Below are 21444 nucleotides of genomic sequence, written 5' to 3' on the forward strand. Positions count from 1 at the left end.
GATGAGCAAGTCGGCATATTTTCGTACTTCGATTCCTCAGATACCAGACTTGATCTTACCTGATACTTTGAATCTTTCACCTAGTGCAGCCAGATACTCACTTTCGGCACCGACCTCAGCGGTATTGAATACTCACTCAAGACCCAGTATACATCCACAGAGAGACAGTCTGAGACCGCCTCTAAGGCCTAAATCAGCATCTTCTCGCTCATCATTGACGCTGACCATAAAAACCAGTAGATCATATCCTAACGATGGAAGTGAAGGCTTCACCTTTGCCGACAACGACAATGACGTCGATTTCTCTATTCCCGCTGTACATAACTCCTTTAATGCAAAAAGGGGTGATAGTGGCCAAGAAGGAGATTTCCATCTACTAAATGAGGAAGACGTTTATCATTTGCAGACAGTATCTCGATTAGAAGGTAAAGGTAAATCTGAATCGGGTGAACCTCAATATGATTTAACGGGACAGTCAAAAAGTGTTCAGTTTGATCGAAGAAAGGAACAATTCCCACAAATACCCAAAACACCACGTACACCAGCACAATTCATTCAGGATAGATTATCTTCATTACCGAATGTTATACCTACTCATCGCCATCTGCCCACCCCGATCATGCCGGTCATTCACCTGATGTTGATCACGGCTCATTTAATTCTGAATGCCATGATACCTTATTTGTTGGTGCAGAACTTCATACAACCATTAGTCCTGTGAGTTTTGGGATATCTCCTTTCCGAAAACATATGAGACGCGGTGCTGATTAAAGCTGCTGAATGATACATGTAAAGCTGGATCATTACCGTAGTTACAGCTTTGCTCGAAAGTGTTTATCTCTTACCGGGTATATTCCTAGAAGTTATCGGATTGTTCCGTCGAAAACCGATGTACGTAGGAAGGATCCCCTTCCTCACTAAACCAGAACTACGAATTGTTGACCTCTGGTGTGCTTTCAGCGATTCAGCGTGGCTTCAAACGGGTGTTCATTTAGTTATTATGGTACTCTCAGTAGCACCTCATGCAGGTGAGCGAATTTTTCGGTCCCTACTCTGTTAACAAAATGTGAAGCGACTGATCGAAGCTCCCTTGTTTCGTCGAGTTCGTTTTAGCTACTGTTTTCCTACTCATTGTAGCGAATCAAGTACCCGCATGTCCGTCAGCATTGATATACAAAGAGCCTGGAGTACCGAATTTTGAATCTCATTTACGTTGGTCAGCATGTGAAGCTTTGCCTAAAGTGACAATGATATCGATGGTCAATCTCGTCGTGGTTGGTTGTGAGATCGTAGTAAGTAGTGTAGCTATTGCAATGGATTATAGAATTCAGAAGAAAGAAGATAGGCGACGGTCGAAGATCACTGATGAGCTTGAGGATAGCGAGAAGGAGAAAAGGAGGAAGCGAAGGAGAACATGGTGGAGGGAGAAGGAACAGAAGACGAAGAAGAAAGCAAGGAGGAGATGGACTGTTGGCGTAGGTAAATTACTGTGGGGCATTGAAGGTCATATTCACAGAGCTAAGGATAGGAAAGCGGAACAAAAAGCGCTATAAAGCAGGGAAGCATTGATAGCTAGCGAATCAAGTGTCTTGCATACGCTTTTTGTATTCTATTAGACTAAGACATGGTCGACTCTCGATGACAATGTTGTAGAAGGGAAAACCGTCTCTTGGCGTTATCAGGTACATTGAAGCTTGAATATCATGCTGAACTGGATCACCTCCACTTTCGCATTCATTGTTGATGTTGACTTTTCTTTCAGAAACGTCTTATTGTTCTATTTGATAATATGATACCATCCTGTATGAAGAGGACTTCAAACCTTAGAACCATCAACATGACCATATGACTCAGATGAAGGGTCTTGCTGGATGGGCTAGAACTGGTGGACATAACGCCTGGGTGTTCAATCACACGACTACGTTTGCAATTTCAAGAGCCAATGCCATCAAGTCTCCTGTAAATCGTGCGGCGCTGAGCCTTTTCCAGATATTCAGGCCTTACAGTACTCAGCAATCCAATGCAACTACATCACCCGATCTAATCTCCTCACCGAAGCTAGCTGCTTCATGCTGGAATATGAAAACTTCTTCCCTTCACAGTATCAACGCGAAAGCTCCGCTCCGTCCATCTCTCAATAGCTCTCGATGGATTCGTCCCAAAGTACGCATCAAAGGTAGTTCATTGCCGAATCTTCCCATCATAGAGAACAAAAAGCTTTTGAACGACGCTTTACATGGTGGGGGTAAATCACGAAACGAGTTCAGGCGATTAGCGGTATTAGGAGATCGATTCTTTGATATGTGTGTTGTAGAAGCCTTGTGGTCGTACACGTCGAGCCCTGCGTCGATAGCCGTAAGCCATCTATCACACGTCGTAATCGACTTGATAGCCTGCGCTGACGTTTCTTCAGGAGATCAAAAGACATCTGATCAGCAATAAATCACTCGCTTATGTCGCACTAGCTTACAATCTACATCAGATGATCAATAAATCAGATTCAGGCGCCAAAATGGAATCGCTCACCCAAGGTCATATGGCTTCGGCGCTGGAGGCATTCGCTGGAGCAGCGTGGAAAGACGCGAGAAAAGGGGGTCGTGAAGCGGAAGTACTCCTATGGGGGGAAAATTTGTTTAGTCCTGAGAATTGGATAAATCTAGTTGACCAAATACGTAAAGTCGAGCTCATACATGGGCAAGCTACAAAATTTTCCCTCCCGACGTCAGAGCTTTTCTCTCATGATCCCACCCACTTGCTGTCGAATCCTGGGTCCTCTGATGGCGGCTTGAAATCGCGACCAAGAGCCTTCGACGTTGACCATACCCCTACCCTTTCGAGCAGAGTGCGGGAATTGGAAAATCGGCTAGTCAAGTTGGAACACCTTGTCACCGGAACGCCAGACCTTAATTCACAAAACTCCGACCTGAACGATACCGTGATCTTGGATCACGTTGAAGAATCTGCTGTTGTAAGTGAAGCTACATCGATCATCGCAAACTCGAAAAGTAATGAAACAGAGTGGGAGGTCCCAGACTCCAAACCAGAATGGGCACCTGCTGTTGTACCGGTCGACTTTCAAGCTCTTCTTCCACTGCCCACCTGTAAAGATGGAACCTCTTTACGAGATGCTGTTCGCGAACTCCCCCTCACATCTTTAAAGGAATACAAAAGGCGAGGCTCGCAGGTCTTCACATTAAAAATGAAACAGCTCATTGCACCACATTGTCAATACTCTGTCACCTTCAACGTAAGTCTTTTTTGTTTCACGCTGACATTCTCCTGTACTACTGTTTACCTGATCTTGCTTTCTTTTATAGTATGTGATGAGCTGCCATCATGCTTACCCGACATTGTCCTCTCTCGCAAAATTCTATGCTCTCACAGCAACAAACATACAGGCAAACGCATCTCCGCGTCAGACTTTCAAAGCAAATTCTAACACATTCTTGGCTCACGTCGGCGCTGCATCAAAACTTGTAAAACACGACCAATATCAGGCTTGGCTCGATCGTTTAACGTCAGAGATTGTATGGGTCGGTATAGCTCCTATGGCTGCGAAGTACGAGAAGCGTTTACCGTATAAGAGTAGGTATGAGCATCAAACCGAGCTACAACCACTAGCCGAATCATCGCCAATCACACTGGACTCCACCCCAGAAAAAGTCGACCCAACAAAATCCCCAGTGGAAGTGAAGACTAAAGCTCTATCTCTGCTCATCACGTGCAATGAATCGAGTTTACCTCCATTATTAGAACAACAAAAACTGAAGGAAAACGTAGCGAACCCATCAGAATCAATGATTATCCATCTCCACAGTGGCACTCATTCCACCATCCTCAAAATAGTGACTGAGGCTCTTAGGTCTTCTGGATATACTGGGACCTTACTAGTAGTGCGTACTGCTGAGTTCTCGACGAGCTCAAAGTAATCGATGACACTGATGCTGACTCTTACATCTAGGCAGCGACTGGGGTACTGAGCTCCACCCGTACGATGTCTCATCTAGCTCGCTACTATAGATTTGACCAGAGTCCAGAGGGGTTACCACGTTCTCAGATTGAAGCTGTGAGATGCTTTCGTCAGTATATCTCTGGTCTGTGGCATAAGAAATCCATTGGTGAAGAACGGATTACTGCATGGTTCAGTACCATCTTCGGACCCGATGTTTGGCCAGGACTGAAAGGCTATGCGTCAAAGCTGAATGCTGAATATTACAAGCAAATTAAAGAACAAATCCATTCGAGGGTAGAGGATAACTCCGATTTTGTAGGTAAAAATCTTCGAGCAAAAACCACGGGAGATATTAGCTCGCAGGAGGCAGGTTCGATTACATTGCAAGACCATCCAATTGGAGACGGCGAAGATCCAACGCAGCCGATGACCATGAATGAACCAGGGGACAAGTTCATGGAATCAAATTTTGACGAAAACCTGATTGAAGAAGAACAGGCGGGTAATGCAATCTCCTTGAACACCGCGAAATGTAACCTGGCGGTCGACTGGTATTCAGATCATTTTACATCTCCAGACTTGACACCGGTGCTTGTTTCAGTCGGTGCCACATCACCACATGACATAATTATACCAGGAGAAGACAGTATCGATCTTGAAGAAGATGAATTTGGCTCACTCGACATGTCACTACCTCGTCCGGAAGGTCAAGTGAATATTTTGAAAGAGGAGATTTTGAATAAGAGTAATAAAACAATGGGATTGGAACGAAATAGGTAGGCCAGTGTATACTGGAGGCACAGAGTGTGCTGTATCGGAGATCACCATCCTTACTCACTTTACTACTCCCCACTCAGTAAAATACTATAGTAAAACGATGTAATCACAGATTTGTAATATATTTCTAAATGCATAGACCGTACATGGGTAAGACTAAAAGAACAAGATCATTTCCATGACAGGATTTTACCACTCTCTGATCATACCGTCATCGCCTCTAAACAGAGGGTTGATCCAAGGCTCTAATTTCTCAGCTTCAGCGGCTTCTTTTCGGATGAGCTCTTCGTCCAATTCGATACCAAGACCAGGAGTAGTTAAAAGACCGACGGAACCACCTTCGACTTGGAAGACCTCGGGGTTCGTCATATATGTGAAGAGATCGAAACCGCCGGTGTTGTAGTGCATCTTCCAAGACATCTCACATACGACAAAGTTAGGTGTTGAGAAACCGACATGGAGAGAAGCAGCGAAAGCAAGGGGACCAAGAGGACAATGAGGTGCTACACCGATGTCGTATGCCCTGAAAAGGTGAAAAGTCAGCAGAATACGAGGCATATGCCCGAGATCAGAGTTTCACTCACTCAGCCATTATTGCTATCTTCTTGGTCTCAGAGATACCACCAGCATGGGCAATATCAGGTTGAATGATGTCAATACATCCTGCCTCGAAGTATGGTCGACAGTCGAGTCGAGTGAACAATCGTTCACCGAGAGCGATGGGAATAGTAGTCTTGTTATATAAGTCTTTCAACTCGTTGACATGTCCAGGAAGAAGGGGCTCTTCAATGAAGAGAGGTCGGTGAGGCTCAAGTGCAGCAGCGAGTTGTTTGGCCATCCCTTTGTGTACTCGACCGTGGAAATCACTGCAGAAGTGAAAGGTATCAGAAGAGAGATCACGAACAGAGCAGATGTGAGGAGTCAACTCACAGACCAGCATCAATACCAATAGATTTGACCTGTGCTAATCGCTCGACGGTCTCATCGAGAGCGTGGGGAGAATCGAGCCATCCGATAGACTCAGTAGCATTCATCTTGACTCTAGTAAACCCTTGTTCTTTTCGGACCTTGGCTTGTGCCAACACATCCGATGGTCGATCACCACCACTAGATGGTATGTGAGCAGGGATTTCACCTCGATGAGCGAAAAAGACTTACACCCAGCCGTATACGTCACATCGTTCTCGGATCTTTCCACCAAGCAACTCCCAGACAGGCACACCAAGCACTTTACCCTTGATATCCCAGAGAGCGATATCAACACTGCGTTCAGGCATAAGCTCAAGTACATCCAGTGATGGCTAATATCCACTTACCCAGACATAGCGGACATGAGGACCTCACCACCTCTGTAGAATCGATGACGATATAGATAAGTGTAAATCTCCTCAATATTCATAGCGTCCCATCCGACCAGACTATATCACAGATATGAGCATGCAATCGATACATGAAGTTAGCAATTGACTCACCGTCTGGAAATGTCTCTCAAACTTCCTTGCACTGCCTCGGTATGACCTTCAAGTGTACCCTCACCCCATCCGACTACTCCACCCTCGGTCTCCACTCGGACGAACAACCATCGAGGTCGCACGTAGAAGTTCTCAATGGTTTTGATTTTGGTGGAACCAGCTTTAGAAGCACTAGCATGAGGCTGAACGACAATAGGTCTTTGTATACCCTTGTGGTATTTTGCGGACAGATCAGAGGGAGGAAGGTAGGTGGCTTGTTGGGTAGAAATATCAGTCGCGGCAGTCGATGTGCCGATAGGTTGGGGGTTCTGTGCGGACATGGTGTTAATATACTGTGTCTCAAGTCTTTAGATGATTGATGATGGTCAATTGCAAGATTCAATAGGACAGAAAGTATGCAGAAGTGCAAGCTTGAACTTGAAATAAGTATATCATTATCAAGTCTGAACTTTCAAGCGGGTCGGTCCGGTTCCGAATTTATCAGACAAACCCGTACTTCCATCGGGTCACCGGTATTTAGCGGCTCAGACAAGCTTGACATCTTGCTTTCATCTATTTATCTACGCTTACGCGACCTTTTCACGCGTGAATCATCACCTCCAGCTGTCTATTCTAGGCTGTGGTGAAAGCTTCTCAGCACGGACTTATGTCTATGTCTCTTTCACAAGTTGTTATCCGAATGCCGATCATCTTCATGCGACGTATACCGTGGTTGTCAACACGTGTCATTTAAGATTCTACTGGTAGTCGACATTCGGTCTTCCTGAGAAGGTAGTTTCTACATCTTTTAAGAATGAATGACTCATCATTGTGAGCCTGCATAACGATCATTGCCTCGTGCTGCAGAATTCGCGAAAAGAAGTGGACGGCCATTTAGTTTACCTTTCGACAAATTTTGATTTCATCAAGACAGCGAGTTCCTATCTTCACCTGCAACTTGTCTCAGTCTTCTCAAATCATATATTGGAATTACTCTCGCTGAGTGCCACAACGTTCTTCGATTAACTACAATACAAGGCTTGGCTTTTTCAAGCAGTCTTGATTTAAGGGGCGAATGACTCCGGTAGATCCCGGTATCATATCATAGGCAAGTAATTGCTTGATAGGCTCTGCCATTGGGTAGTATGTGCAAAGTAACGGACAGCAGTTGGATCGTTCGGCTTCCAGCTGCAGTCTTGTATACTTGAGGCTCATCAAGCTCGAACTTCCCAAGCGGTTCCCTTTTTCTTGACAAGAGAGACAAGCGACGCTGTCATTCCCGCCTCGCAAATGTGGATCAGAGGTATCTCCGCCCCCGTTGTGTGGATCTTTGCGTTGTCCGCCCTGACTATGTGGATCTCTGATATCCGCTTGATTTTGTCCCACCTGTCCAAAATATATATATATATAACACAATTTCGAGCGTTTCGGTGGAACAACCTTTGCTCTATAGCGCTTCACATGTATCCTACCATAAATTCGTACTCGCGATGAAACCCCTCGAAACTAAAAGCACATCAGATGAAAGTTGTGAGATGAAAAATCAATATAAATCTACACCACCGGGGCAGCCCTACTCAACAGTTCCGCCTTTGGTTCAGTCCCAGGGTGGTCTTCGTGTGTACTCATTCTTCACTCAATCCACTGTATCGCGCCAGAAAATCTCTCGCGTCACAGACAAACAGCAGAATCAAGAAGGACGCGTAATACTTGTTTAAGCGCCACAGTACTACGCAATTTCGAGAGACCAACCCGAGCTCTCGAACTTCTCGTTAGCTCTCAGATCTTTTCAACCACACTTTACCGATGCACAGACGTTTTACCCCGCTGATTACCGCCATATAGCGATGCGTGGTTACGTATTTCAGGAACCGTGCGGTCATTTCCCCTAATCACCGATCTCAATGAAATAATTAGTGATTCGGAAAAAGCGTGGGAGCTGATGGCCGGCGGGAAAGATACCGATTTTGTGATCCTTACCGTTTTTACGTGTGATTCACAATTTATCCTCTTACGGGAAAAAGGAAACCAGGAGGATAGTCAAATCATGTACTTTGAGACGGCTTTTCACGGACAGGCATATTACAAGCGAGGATTACCGATCGGGAAGTCAAGGAAGTCGTATTATGTTTGGCACAAAAAGATGGTGTCGCCCCCTGTCGGCCCCATGGTGCTGGAAGAACAGCAAAGGGTACGATCAACGGGGAACGACGGCCCCGACTTTCGTAAAGAAAAAGTATATAACCTGAGACGAAAACGCCTAAATTCCCCTCATCCTTCCATCCTTTTGTGCATCCTTTCCTCCCACAAATCGTTTCTTAAACAATCTGGACAAATCATAATGGCGGCACACTACGACGATAAGGCCTCCGTGAAGGAGATTGAGCAGACTCACAATGAGGTTGCTGGTCGTCAATTCGGAGATGACATTGATCGACATCTTGCTGTTCAACTACCTGAATCTTTGCAAGGGCTCAGTGCCGAAGAGATCGAAAAGATTGATAAAGCCGCCACCAGAAAGCTTGATCTGTTGCTTATGCCCGTTTTAGTTGCTCTTTACATCCTGTGAGTATTATCTTTACGATGTGAAAACCTCACGCGAAAAACATCATGCTGAAAAGTTATCAATGTCCAGCAATTACTTGGACAGGCAAAATATCGGTTCGGCCAAAATCGCGGGCATTGCCAAGGATCTTAAAATGACCACGACTGATTACAACACAGCGGTGTCTGTTCTGTTTGCTGGTTATGTGTCTCTGCAAGTTCCCTCCAATATGTTGGCCTCCAAGCTTCCTTACCCTGGTATTTGTGAGTAGTCCGGAATTTCACGTTCGTCGCTTTAATGCTAAATGACGCGTATAGACATATGTGTGATGTGTGGTGTATGGGGAGTCATTTCAGGCTGTACCGGTGCTGTGCAATCCTTCGCTGGTCTGGCAGTATGCCGTTGTTTCCTTGGTTTCGCGGAAGCTGCATTTTTCCCTGGTGCTATCTATCTTGTCTCCACCTTCTATCCTAAAAGACAGATGGCTTTGCGAACCGCCATTCTCTACTCGGGATCCCAAATCGGTAATGCTTTCGGTGGGTTGTTTGCCCTCGCTATCTTAGAGCTCGACGGAGCACACGGCTTAGAAGGATGGAGAGTGAGTCCCTTTTCTTCGGCTGTTCCTGGTATTTGATCTGACCTTATCCTGTGTCCTTAGTGGTTGTTCATCGTCGAAGGTATCTTGACAGTAGGACTCGCCATTATCTTCGCTACTTTCATTCCCAATAAGCCCAAAACCATTCGATGGCTCACTCCACAAGAAAAGGATCAGTTACAATACAGACTAGAGGTTGACAGAGCCTCTAAAGACGCCACAGATGAAGTGTCTGTCCTTACCGCTTTCAAAATGGCCGTTACAGACCCTAAGACTTGGTTACTTTGTGGATGTCTGCAAATGAATTACATTGCCGCTTCAGTTACAAATTTCTTCCCCGTTGTTGTCAATACTCTTGGTTTCGTAAGTTCAAATTCCCTCTCAGATCTTCGAAGTGGAGAGCATGGACGCTGACTTTGTTTCATCGGTACGTAGAAACGAACAATCACCCTTGCGCTCACTTGCCCTCCTTACATTCTCTGCTGCATAGCCGTTATCACCAATGGCTGGCACTCGGACAAGAAGAATGAACGAGCCTTCCACATCATGGTTCCTTTCATTTTCACCATCCTCGGTAATGTTATTGCTGTTGCCACCACCAACACTGCTGCCCGATACTTTGCCATGTGCATCTTGCCTCCATCATTCTACTCTGCTTCAATTGTTATCTTGTCATGGATCTCCGCCTCCATCACTGGACCTGCTGTAAAGCGAGCCATCGTATACGCCGTTATCAACGCTCTTTGCAACACCCCCAACATTTGGACATCATACTTGTACTTCAACGCTCCTAAATATACCGCCGCTTTTGGTGTCGACTTAGCAGCTGCTGTTGGAACAATTCTCTTTGCTGCCGCTACTCTGTTCTACCTCAAGAGACAGAACGCCCGACTCGAACGAGGCGAAGACACCGGAAAACATGGTCCATCTCCCGTTCAAATCGAGGCAGGCTTCAGATATCAATTGTGATCAAACTTCAGAGTATTCAACAAGCTCAGTGTAATTGGTCAATGCATTGCGCAAGTTAAGTCCGTAATAAAGGAATTGAATTGAGGATTATGTAGGATTATAGTTTTTTTACATGTTTCATTATGCAGCTTCTAGCTTGTGACAATGACGTCTTCACAGTGTCACTGATGTTGCGTTACACGTTTGGTAGACCTTCGAGAATCGTACGTATCTGAGAGCTTTCAGTCATGCCTACACAGCAGTCTGACAGCCCGGTAAATTAGAAAAAGCACTAGGTATACATTTTTATTGACTTTTTCGACTGTACGCTCAGCGTTGTGTTCCGATTGCCACTTTATTGCTAAATCTGATACTAGTCGTCCTATAGCTCGGCTTCGTAGTGACAGGTATAAGCACCAATATGGCAAGATAGTCATAATGTGCATCGTTGACATCGTCACTCGTTTCCTCGTGAATTCCGATTACTGGTGTCGTCACTTTACATAATTACACAATCTTCCTTGACAGAGAGAGCATACATCGCCTGATCATCAAACCATCAGATCAGCATGCATTCAACCGGCGCTATTGACAATAACAGAGAATGATTTACCTTATCAACTGTCTTTTCGATCTTTTTCCAGTCACTCCGCCTCTGAATAAACTCGTAGATACTATCAAAACGAATATGGTCAGCTGAGCAAGCTGCATACTTATTAGTAAGCTTAACTTACTCTTCAGGCGTGAAAGTCCCACCATATCTAGTAACATCTCTTACAATTTGCGCCAGATCCTTAGCGTCACTGACAATATACACATGCCCCAACATTTTGAGATTCGCGAAATCTTCAGTAATTCTTTGTTGCTTCAACGAAGCTACGAAAGAATGGTAGGTGTTGAGATCTGCTATAATTTGGAAACCCCCTTCTAGGGAGATTATCTGTCTCTTGAGGTGTCTTTGTAGGATACTGAGTAAATCAGTCAATGTCAGTATTGTGATCTTGGGAGAAACGACCGAGAATAGAGAATAGGCACACGAAGCAAAAACGTTTGCTCACGCTTGTAACCTGATTCCGACTTCTTGATAAAATACCTCCAGAACCTCTTTCGAAGTACTTCCTCTCAGCAGATTGCAATGCATTTCCAGACATTTTATAGCTTCCTGGCACCCTTTGGTGGGTCCCAGGTCCATCGCTGCACCCTCTATTGGGTAGTATTCTCTAGGACCGGTTTTGGTGACGATGATATGCTCGACCTATTCATCCATTCAATCAGCAGGTTTCTGCACCAGGTCACGAAAGCCCGCTTGCAAGCCCAGCCATACACTTTCGACTCGCTATTCTTCTTTCACACAACTCCGCCATTATTATCATACCTGCTTTCCGCATCCTTCCCCGAGAGCGTGTTCTGACCGTGACTTACCTGATTCATCAAGACCTCTATACCAGCATTCAATCCTGCTGCTACTGCATCGTCTAACACGCTTTCGAATCTCTTCTTTTCCCTCATTACCGCATTCAGAAAATCTGTCTTATCGACATATGGAGATAATTCCTTATCAAAGTAAACTTGAATCATGGATTGTATTGTATCTCCAATGTGTACCAGTTCGAAAAATTGTAGAAGTGGAGCTACTGATGTCGTTGTTTCATGATCTGATGGTTTATAAGTAGACATCTGATTTGTCGCTCTATCAAACCCCGAGTAAGCATAAATCATAAGTCAGATTATGTGTAATCCAATTGATCAACCTCATAAGACAATGCAAGTCGAAGAATAGGAGCTCACATTCTAAATCCCGGTGCAATATGTCTGTCACCTGCGGCCTTCATCATCAAGATAAAAATCTCTTCAATGGCTTCTTTCACTCTAATTCCTGATCTTCCAGGATACCTCGAAAACGTTTCTGCTCTTTTCAAGGAATCTCGGTCCGCCTGTATGAGTTCCAAAGCAGTATCAAGTGAGACTAAAAGCTGCAATTTATCGAATGAGTTATCACCCTCTGATTTAGCTTTCAGGTCTTTCGAATTAGGGTTTTCGGAGATATCTAGGGTTTTTTCGTTGATCTCATCTTCTTTCTCCTCTTCTTGTATCTCAGATGAATCCGGCACTTCTAATACGATATCACCGTTGGATTCGTCTTTCTTTACTATTTTACCATTGTTGCCAGTCCATTTTTGTGGGTTCAACATGGCTAATCCGCTGACAGCTTGAGTGGAACCGGTGACAATTGCATTGGTAGCAAACGTGACTGTACGAGGAACAATGGTGACTGGCAACAGAAGAGCATCTCTGAATCCTGCCAGGACGTTACGTTTTATCTGATCGGGATTGTCGGATGTCAGGAAGGTAGGTCCGCCATTTTGAGCTCTTTTAGCTGAATCTGAGGCACCAAGCTATTCCAGAGTATCAACGATCCTCCCCTTTCAGAACGGCTCAGAATGACTCACTTGCTGTTCCCATGCTTTACAAATATCTTCCAGGTGTAGTTTGACTCTTTCAGTCTCGTCATCCAGGTATTCATCTAAGTGTTGCTCAAACATCCGGAAGCTGCGATTGATTAACGATATTAGTCGAGCATCTCATCCTAGGTATGACGAAATACTCACACTGTATCTTCTACACTTGTCCTGGGAATGACTTTTTGGGTTTCTCCGAGGACTTCCATGACTAAATCTACCAATTTCCAAGCTTGAACGAACGTAGCTGCTGTCGCCTGGAGAAAAAGATCTTGGGAAACTGCACGAGCTTGTGACAAGAGCGGATGAATATATTCCCCGATCTAAACATGGTCTTCAGCTTGATGTATACATGAGCGAGAGGCACGGAGACTCACAACATCGCTGGCTACTCTATCACAAAACGAAAGTATCACCCTTGCATTGGCTGGGAAGACTCGTTTGGCAAACTCGGCGTCTATGCGAAATGCTTCTAAGACGTGACTAACAAAGGCGTCCATAGGGGTGAAGTCCAGCTGCCTGGTCATGGCTCCTGTAGGACTTTGAACTTTTCTGATATGTTCAGTGGTAACCGATTAACGACCGTCATTCATCCAAAGCTATTGATCCGGTGTTGCACTCACATGATATTCTCTGAGGAATCCCACCTAGCGGTATCGTAAAACACTTCCCTTTTTTCTACCCATACCCTTCCACACTCCCATTGATCTCTGCTTCCCCCTCCAGCTTCCCATACTTTCCAGCTACTCTCAGCCGCTATCCTCATTCCCATTTCATCCTTTTTTCCATCCGAGACTTCAAATGCTACGAGACAGGTCGAATCGAACCTATCTGCGGCAGCCAGTAATGCTTGTCTGAGAAAACCCCAATCCTTTAGTGGCTGTAGTCTAGGCGATAAGAAGAGAAGCAGCGATAGAAGAAGATTCGATTGGTCAGATAAAGATGGTGGTAGGGAGGTCGTTGAGGAAGGAGGAAATAGTAGTGAGAGGGTGGAACCAGGCGAGGGTGATGACCTCAAGTGTTGGCAGTATGGGATCATCGTCAAGTGATGATTCTTGTACGCTTTGTAGAATGGTCCTGGTTGCGTGTTTGCATATACAGAGTAGAGACCGTTATTACGGGAAGAGACTTTCGGTTTTGTAGGCGTGGGTGTTAATGCGAAAAATCCGGTTTTCTGGCCACCTCCGCCCGTAGGTCTTGAAGGTAGCGGTAGGTCATCGAAATCCAACAAGTTCTGTTCCTTTTTACTGCCTAGACTATCTGCATTAGGTCTTGCGCCCTCAAAATCACCGAAATCGACATCCTCAAAAACATCATTTCCATGTGCCGAGAAATCACCAAAATCGTCTTCGGCTGATATTGAAGCGCGAGCCTTGGAAGGAATAGAGAACGAGGATTTTTTGGGAGTTTGCAACGGTCTAGAATGCTCTTTAAGAGGTGAGGCTGAAAAAAGTGATAAGTCAACCATCAGCAGGGATACAAGAGACTCACCACTATCGGGTTCCAACCCCAACCATTTACACCTGACCTCCCAACCTCTTTCGTCTTTAACAAGTCTTGCTACAGCTCTACTTGCTCTAGCAACATTTGGCAGATCCGATACAGGTAGCAACCCAATGATGCTTAGTATGACAGCTTCTGGCCACCTTCCGATTAAAGGACCTGAGGATGCGGATCCTCTGACTGATGGTTTCGACGGTTTGAGCACTGAAGCGAAACGAGAAGAGAGATTATGTGATGATGATGGGCCGCCTGGCTTGGTAGGGGCCATGGGTGCCCATTTGTCCATCTTGGTGTACGACCTCGATATCAATGAGAGTAATAGCTACTGAGTGGGTGGTATAAGATATTTCACAGGCAGGATTCCGTTCTGATCCTTGTTCATTAGCTGTTATGTCAGTGACCAATATCTTACGCCTGCTCACAACCGAACAACAAAGCCGAGGAAAGAGCAACCGCGTGGATATTTAGGCGCCTGGACGATCCTGGGGAGCCTGATTCCTTTGTATGTTAGGGGGGCTGCGCAGTGAGCCTAGATCCCCTGACGTATTTGTAGGGTAAATCAGTACCTGATCGGATTGATCGGAGCTTCCAGGGGATCGGCATGTCCGAAAGAAGTAAAAAACCAAAGAACTCCCGGCACAGCGTCGATCATATGAAAGAACATTTAATAATGGCTGGACATATCTGTGGGTATGTCTTCCGGATTGGGCTATTGTTTGCAACACCACTTATTATCGAAATTGCCTTGTTCCTGTGCCGGTACCACATACGGTAAGTGGCATACCTCAAATTATCAATATGTCTCAGAATACAAGTCGACAAAGAAAAAGAGTGAAAAAAAGCCTTCAAGAAGAGATATAAAGGAACCTGGGTATGACAAATTCATGAGACCCACCTCCCTTCATCAATTAACGATTTGTCCAATAGCCACGATGAAGTTTTCAGTACTAGTCACTCTTTTACCCCTCCTCGCGATCACTTCGGCTGCTCCAGCTCCGGTTTCCAGTTCTTCTAGCGTCAAATCATCGACCTCATCATTAGGCAGTACTAGTTCCAAAGCTAGTACTACCAGCAACAAAGTGACATCTTCCTACGTCCCCAGTATGTCTCTTGCAAGTGCTTTGGTCACGACACCTTTGGTAGTTCCCGCACCTTCGACTATCAAAGCTGCATCTTCATCTTTGTCCAGCAAGGCTGCCTCTTCCACGTCCACCAGCAAAGTCGCTTCTTCCAGTTCAACTAGCAAAGCTGCTTCTTCTACTTCGACTAGCAAGGCTGTCTCTTCCACTTCGAGCAGCAAAGCTGCTTCTTCAACTTCGACTAGCAAGGCTGTCTCTTCCACTTCGAGCAGCAAAGCTGCTTCTTCAACTTCGTCTTCCGTTGTCAAAGTCACTTCGAGCTCCTCATCAAAGCCAGCGACTTCGACCTCAACTTCGAAGGCTTCGAGTAGCACAAGCAAAGGTACAGTAAGTTCGGCTAGAATCGCTTAAGAAACTGTAAAGCTGACATTGTATGTTTAGTAAATTCGAGTACTATTTCTTCCATTATTAAGACTGCATCTTCAAGTGTTTCAAGTAAAGCTGGTTCTTCTACTGCTATTAAATCTTCAGCTTCAATCTCCTCCGCCTCTAAACCTTTATCTTCCACCTCTTCTTCTGCCCCTAAGTCATCTGCATCGTCTTCCATCATTCTTTCCAAATCGACATCTGTCCCCGCCAGCTCATCCTTAGTGTCTTCGATAGCTAAGGCAGCAAGCTCTTCAACAATGAAGACATTTTCTTCAGCTGCCTCAGCTTCTGTTACTAAAGCATCCTCAGTCATGCTTCGATCATCCACAAGTGCTATCAAGTCATCTTCTTCCGCCATCAAGGTAGCATCTTCGATCTCTTCGTCAATCTCGAAAGCTTCCTCTTCGACAATCAAAGCTTCCTCAACTACATCGTCATCAACCAGTAAACCTGCCTCTTCTACCAGTACGTCCAAAGTGTCTTCAAGTACCAGCAAGCCCTTGACGTTTACAAGCGTCTCCTCAGCTTCCAAGGTAGCTTCATCCGCCTCTTCCAGTAAAGCGTCAACCACCACTGCCGCCGCTGTTAGTCAAAGCTCAGGTGGAATTGGCTTGGGCTTGACTTCAGCAAGTTACTCTAAGCTCGCCAACACCAAAGGCTTAGGATGGTACTATAACTGGGGTATCACACCATTCACTATGGGATCTACGGAATACGTTCCTTGCATCTGGGGAGAAGGAACCATCGATTCTTGGGACGGTACTTTACCCAGCGGTTCCTCGCACATTCTGTCATTCAACGAACGTAAGTCTATATCACCTTTCATGTCAAATTGGCGCAATATAATAACTGACCAGTATACACATTTGTAGCCGATCAAGGATGGAGTGCAGGTGGATCCAACCTGAACAGTACTTATGCTGCTACATTGCATCAGAAATGGACCAGCAAGCTCAAATCAAAAGCCGTCATCGGCTCTCCTGCTGTGGCTAGAGGTGGTGAATGGTGGTTCAACGTGAGCAATCTTTGATCAAGATTCTTGTCCTCTTTCAAGGCTGACATGAACAACATATACAGGCATGGTTACAAGCTTGTAATGGAAAATGTTCATTTGATTTCGTCCCCATACATTTCTATGGCACCAATGCGGATGACTTGATCACTTACATTAAGGTTAGTTATCTTGTCTCATCGTCTCAAGCTCGCTTCAAGGATTCATGCTGATATGATGCTACAGAACTTCCCCGCTCAAGGAAAACCAGTCTGGTTGACAGAGGTCGCATGTTTAGATTTCTCTTCTGGACAAGTCTGTGATTTGGCATCTGGAAAAGCGTTTATGCAAAAAGCAATCACTTGGTTCAGAAGTGCTGAAGGTTCTAAATACGTTGAGAGATGGAGTTGGTTCGGTGCTTTCCCTGATGTCAACGACAAACCTTGGGGATTAGAAAATTCAGATGGTACTTTAAATGATTTAGGCAAATATTACCTTACTTTATAATTTTAATCTTTCTATTGTTGATTGATAGAAACGGACAATAATGCGTTACTTGATAGATAAATAGATTTTCTTATCATCCCTAAAAATGCATTTTACCCATAATTGACTGACTTAGTCGACACTGCAAATAATCGATAGTTTGATAAATCATTGACCGACAGCTTGCTACGCGTGTTCATCGAATAAGCGACTACGTGTAGATATTGTGTGCATTGTGCCTTTTTCTCCTTTGGTCAGCCCCTTGTAATCAGTTCTCTCGCTCAAAGGATCAATCTTTCTACAGATCACCGTCAAAGGGGCAATTAACGAGCGAAATTATATTGAGAAAGGGTTGAACTACAATCTCGTGATGAAATGATCAAAGCAACATTATGAACTCATTTGCTTAGAGGATCACCCAATACTTAAACACCCGTATGAATGGATGTAGATAGTTGTATCAATGTCTTCCCCCAATCGATCAGTACCTCCCAACCTTGCCATTCATTCTTTACACGCCTTTGATAGGTTTATTCCTCGATCCTGCTAGCTGTGTTCTGTCCCCGTCTTACTTTACTTTACACCTTCACTTTCATTCGTCTGGGAAATTAGAATTATGTTTCTTCTAGCTCTTCTCCCGATCCTCTCATATCTGTCTACAGCTTTGAGTGCGCCAGCGAGAAGAAGCTGTTCAGTCAGCTCATCATCCGGAATACAAGTCGAGAAGCATGTAGCCGCTTTTGCGAAAGCTACGAAAACTGGAGAAACGGTTGTTAGACCTACAGGCACGGGGGCGGTAATACCTTCCTCTGTTCTAATCGCTCCATCAGCAACCAAGCTTGGCGTAGTCGCTGCGTTCGACAAAGGTAATTGGGGATCCTGGGGTGGGCCGAAATCAAGTACAGCGCCAGTACCTTCGACAAACACAGCCCTGTCTGCAACACAATCTGCTGGCACCGTAGCGGTGAATACAGAAGTACCAACCGTGGCAAGTCCTCCTCTGTCCAGTTCAGCAATCAGTGCTTTTCCCATTACAGGATCAGCGGTAGCTTCTGCACCTTCTGTTGCTGCATCACCGCCAGCTACTTCGACAGCCAATACCGCTACGGGTGGTGGTATTAGTAGCGGAGGAGGCGGGGCCGCAGGGTTTGGACTGGATGATACTGCTTGGTCAAAAATAACCAACACTCCTGGGTTGGGTTGGTATTGGAACTGGGGTGTTACGCCTTTTCAGATGCAAGCAGAATTCGTTCCATGTGTCTTTGGAAAAGTAGTGGCGGAGGCCTTCACTGGGGCTGTACCTGCAGGTACGACACACATCATGTCGTTCAATGAACGTGAGTTAGCCTAATTTTGTCAACCGTTGATGTCAGTGTCGATCGTCCCAAGCTGATTTTTTTTTTCTACTTTCGAAAATCATGTATAGCGGACCAAAGTTCCGATGTCGGTGGCTGTGCTATTCCGGATGTTGCGGAAGGCGCTAGACTACATCAGCAGTGGACTAGTAAATTGACTTCGGATGTCAAAATTGGTGCACCAGCCGTTGCTAGAGGTGGTGATCAAACCTGGTTCAAAGTGAGTTAGATCGTATATCTTGACATGATCAAGGTTGACGGGTGCGGTCATTTACAGCCATGGGTCACAGCATGTGCGGGAAATTGCAAGTACGATTTCATTCCTATACATTTTTATGGTACTGTCGTGGAAGATCTGATCTCCTATATCAAAGTAAGTAACACATAATTCCGAAAATCCTCAGGTGATGTATTCATGTCGAAGGTTTTGTTGACCCTGCATGCTGTAGGCATTTCCCTCTGGTGGTAAACCTATTTGGGTGACGGAGTTTAGTTGTCACGATTACAGTACAGGTGAATCTTGTGACGTAGACAAACAGAAAACTTTCGTGGCTAGTGCGATTCAGTGGTTCAAAGGTGAAGGCTCGGCGTACGTCGAAAGATGGGCATGGTTCGGTGCTATACCGAAATACAGCGGTGAACACTGGGGAATGGAAGGTCCTGACGGGACACTCAACGAATTAGGTCAGTATTATTTGACATTGTGATTGCAGTAAATTAGCATTTTCTGGATGGCAATAAACCCCCGTATGTCAGCATCCTGGTGATGCACTTGCCGCAGGACTATGTTTGCAGAATGAATCACGCCTGTATTCCCGCTTTTAGTATCTGGAAACTTTGAGGGGCACGTCTGGATGTTGTGGGACGAGTATCGCCCAGAACGAGCCAGCGATATGATGAGCTGAGACAACGGCTAGAAGAAGATCATTGCTACGGAAGAACATCACTCACTCTGTGAAACAACAAATTCTGAGCAGGCTTTTCTTCTTGCACTCCCGCATTACGCGGCCCAGATTTGCGTATGCCATGATTCTATGACACCCCTGTTACTGTTACCGCAGCAGATCGTCGCGTTTCGATCACCGCATGAAAGTGTTCGTCCGACGGCATAGGATGATCTACACCGGACTTCTTTTCGAAACACTTCTTCACTTATTCTGCAGTAGTGGGTCATATAGAGCTGTTCATGAGATGAGGTCATACCTCTTCTGTTTGAGTCCGCATTCACACCCTACATATCCTTTCTTCACCATCGCGAAGCTATTCGAAGTCGCCATATATCTGGTTGCCTTCTCATTCATCGGTGAACATCTTGGAGTCAACAAACATTATGTATCTTTGTATTTCCCAGTCTCCGCAGAAATCAATCATCCTTGCAACGCAACATCCACCTCGGCGCAACTTTTTACCGAACAACCTCCACACAGACCAACCATTCGGATTGCAGTCAGGTTTAAACATAGCAACCTGCCTATCTCTGCCAATATTGTAGATCAAACTCAAACTTCGCCCAACATCTTCATCTCTTTGCTAGATCCAAAGACAGAAGGAAAGGCACATTATGGCCAAAGCAATTCAAGATTGTATAGTCTTATTTGGGGATAGTCTCACGGAAAGACAGGATGTTCCTCAAGCTTTATTCGAGAGAATGAATAGTGAGCATTTAAATCCCCAATGAACAGAACAACAAGCTAAGCTGCACACTTCAACAGATGCATATGGCAGGAAGCTCGACGTACTCAACCGTGGCTTTGGTGGTTATACTTCTACTTTGTGAGTTATAACTGCAACATATCCTTCATATGTCTGATGTTGACGTGATATGAAAAGGGTTCTACCTCTATTTGAGCATCTATTCACTCAAAAACCAGAGATTAGCCCACAGATCAGACTTATCACAATGTGGTTTGGTGAGTCACACCGTAAGACTGGATTGAACGCACTAGACAAATTTTGCTTACAGGAACAAACGATGGTGTGAATTTCCCAAATCCTCGAGCCACGACCCCTCTTCAATTTAAGAAAAACCACGAATTGATGCTTGAGAATCTCACTTCACCTAGATCATCTTATGCAGTCTCAGATGCCCCAGTCCATATTCTATTGATTACTCCACCACCACCTTATCTTCCGCAAGTTCCTCTTCCCGCGCAATGGGTTAGGTCGACTGAAAGATGTTTGGAATTCACAGACGTCATCAGAGATTTGGGGAAAGAATGGAAACGTAAAGAGGAGAGTATCGAGAATAAATCAGGTTGGAAAATCGAAGTTTTAGATCTATGGAAAGCTATGGAAGATAGAGCTGGTGGAATAGGTGATGGATTAGCACCATTTTTCCAGTAAGTCTCGCATATCTGCGCAATCGCCCTAGCGCTCATGTTGGGTATTTTTAGTGATGGATGTCACATGACTACGGAAGGGTATGGTGTTTTATGGGATGAATATCAAAAGATCGTTAAAGGTGCTTGGAAAGGAGATGGCTTGGACTGGGAGGACGAAGATGATTTGCCCCTAAGAGTTCCTTCGTAAGTCGCCTTACAAACGTTCTTTACTTTCGCCCTTCCAAAATAACCTGGTTGGAGCCATTGTTATACGAGACTGCGTGCAATGAGAGGCTAATGATAGCACTTTGACCGGACAGGGTCAGAGAAGTGAATGTAGTGAGACCGGAAAATGTTGTAGAAAAAATGGGAGTACCAAAGTGGAAGCGATAAGCATCTTTCAGGAGAATAGATACTTAGATATAGCATCTGATGCGATGTAGCGAGATCTGTATTGACTCAATCGTGCATGAACTCGCAAGAAGAATGTGACTTTGTCATGACACGGACATATGCGATAACGACGGTATCATCCGCCAAACACCTTACAGCT

The 21444-nt window shown here is 45.0% G+C and overlaps 8 protein-coding genes across 8 annotated transcripts; 6 read left to right on the forward strand and 2 right to left on the reverse strand.

Annotated features, from left to right (window-relative positions):
* Position 1: 1 nt before the first annotated feature.
* On the forward strand, positions 2-1553 carry IL334_007126 (uncharacterized protein; the record flags this gene model as incomplete). Its single annotated transcript, XM_062938820.1, has 4 exons — positions 2-717; positions 796-891; positions 961-1028; positions 1114-1553. 4 exons carry the CDS (start codon positions 2-4, stop codon positions 1551-1553), a joined length of 1320 nt encoding a protein of 439 aa, XP_062794871.1.
* A 292-nt stretch (positions 1554-1845) lies between these two features.
* On the forward strand, positions 1846-4732 carry IL334_007127 (uncharacterized protein; the record flags this gene model as incomplete). The annotated part of the gene is made up of 4 exons (XM_062938821.1): positions 1846-2355; positions 2414-3247; positions 3318-3893; positions 3962-4732. The coding sequence occupies 4 exons, from the start codon at positions 1846-1848 to the stop codon at positions 4730-4732; spliced, it is 2691 nt and encodes an 896-aa protein (XP_062794872.1).
* A 186-nt stretch (positions 4733-4918) lies between these two features.
* On the reverse strand, positions 4919-6521 carry IL334_007128 (uncharacterized protein; the record flags this gene model as incomplete). The annotated part of the gene is made up of 6 exons (XM_062938822.1): positions 4919-5252; positions 5314-5595; positions 5660-5836; positions 5888-5992; positions 6046-6147; positions 6202-6521. 6 exons carry the CDS (start codon positions 6519-6521, stop codon positions 4919-4921), a joined length of 1320 nt encoding a protein of 439 aa, XP_062794873.1.
* A 2000-nt stretch (positions 6522-8521) lies between these two features.
* IL334_007129 (uncharacterized protein) lies at positions 8522-10289 on the forward strand (the record flags this gene model as incomplete). The annotated part of the gene is made up of 5 exons (XM_062938823.1): positions 8522-8745; positions 8816-8988; positions 9043-9323; positions 9384-9683; positions 9756-10289. 5 exons carry the CDS (start codon positions 8522-8524, stop codon positions 10287-10289), a joined length of 1512 nt encoding a protein of 503 aa, XP_062794874.1.
* Positions 10290-10767: 478 nt separating this feature from the next.
* On the reverse strand, positions 10768-14516 carry IL334_007130 (uncharacterized protein; the record flags this gene model as incomplete). Its single annotated transcript, XM_062938824.1, has 11 exons — positions 10768-10812; positions 10882-10942; positions 11003-11236; positions 11327-11523; positions 11691-11958; positions 12057-12664; positions 12719-12818; positions 12878-13050; positions 13105-13279; positions 13351-14170; positions 14219-14516. The coding sequence occupies 11 exons, from the start codon at positions 14514-14516 to the stop codon at positions 10768-10770; spliced, it is 2979 nt and encodes a 992-aa protein (XP_062794875.1).
* A 646-nt stretch (positions 14517-15162) lies between these two features.
* On the forward strand, positions 15163-17236 carry IL334_007131 (uncharacterized protein; the record flags this gene model as incomplete). The annotated part of the gene is made up of 5 exons (XM_062938825.1): positions 15163-15691; positions 15751-16542; positions 16611-16753; positions 16816-16911; positions 16976-17236. 5 exons carry the CDS (start codon positions 15163-15165, stop codon positions 17234-17236), a joined length of 1821 nt encoding a protein of 606 aa, XP_062794876.1.
* A 595-nt stretch (positions 17237-17831) lies between these two features.
* IL334_007132 (uncharacterized protein) lies at positions 17832-19277 on the forward strand (the record flags this gene model as incomplete). Its single annotated transcript, XM_062938826.1, has 4 exons — positions 17832-18552; positions 18642-18790; positions 18848-18943; positions 19020-19277. The coding sequence occupies 4 exons, from the start codon at positions 17832-17834 to the stop codon at positions 19275-19277; spliced, it is 1224 nt and encodes a 407-aa protein (XP_062794877.1).
* Positions 19278-20131: 854 nt separating this feature from the next.
* Positions 20132-21284, forward strand: IL334_007133 (uncharacterized protein; the record flags this gene model as incomplete). Its single annotated transcript, XM_062938827.1, has 6 exons — positions 20132-20225; positions 20283-20343; positions 20401-20480; positions 20534-20909; positions 20964-21095; positions 21212-21284. The coding sequence occupies 6 exons, from the start codon at positions 20132-20134 to the stop codon at positions 21282-21284; spliced, it is 816 nt and encodes a 271-aa protein (XP_062794878.1).
* Positions 21285-21444: the final 160 nt, after the last annotated feature.

Source organism: Kwoniella shivajii, chromosome 10 (assembly GCF_035658355.1).
Source record: "Kwoniella shivajii chromosome 10, complete sequence".
Classification (NCBI taxonomy): domain Eukaryota; kingdom Fungi; phylum Basidiomycota; class Tremellomycetes; order Tremellales; family Cryptococcaceae; genus Kwoniella; species Kwoniella shivajii.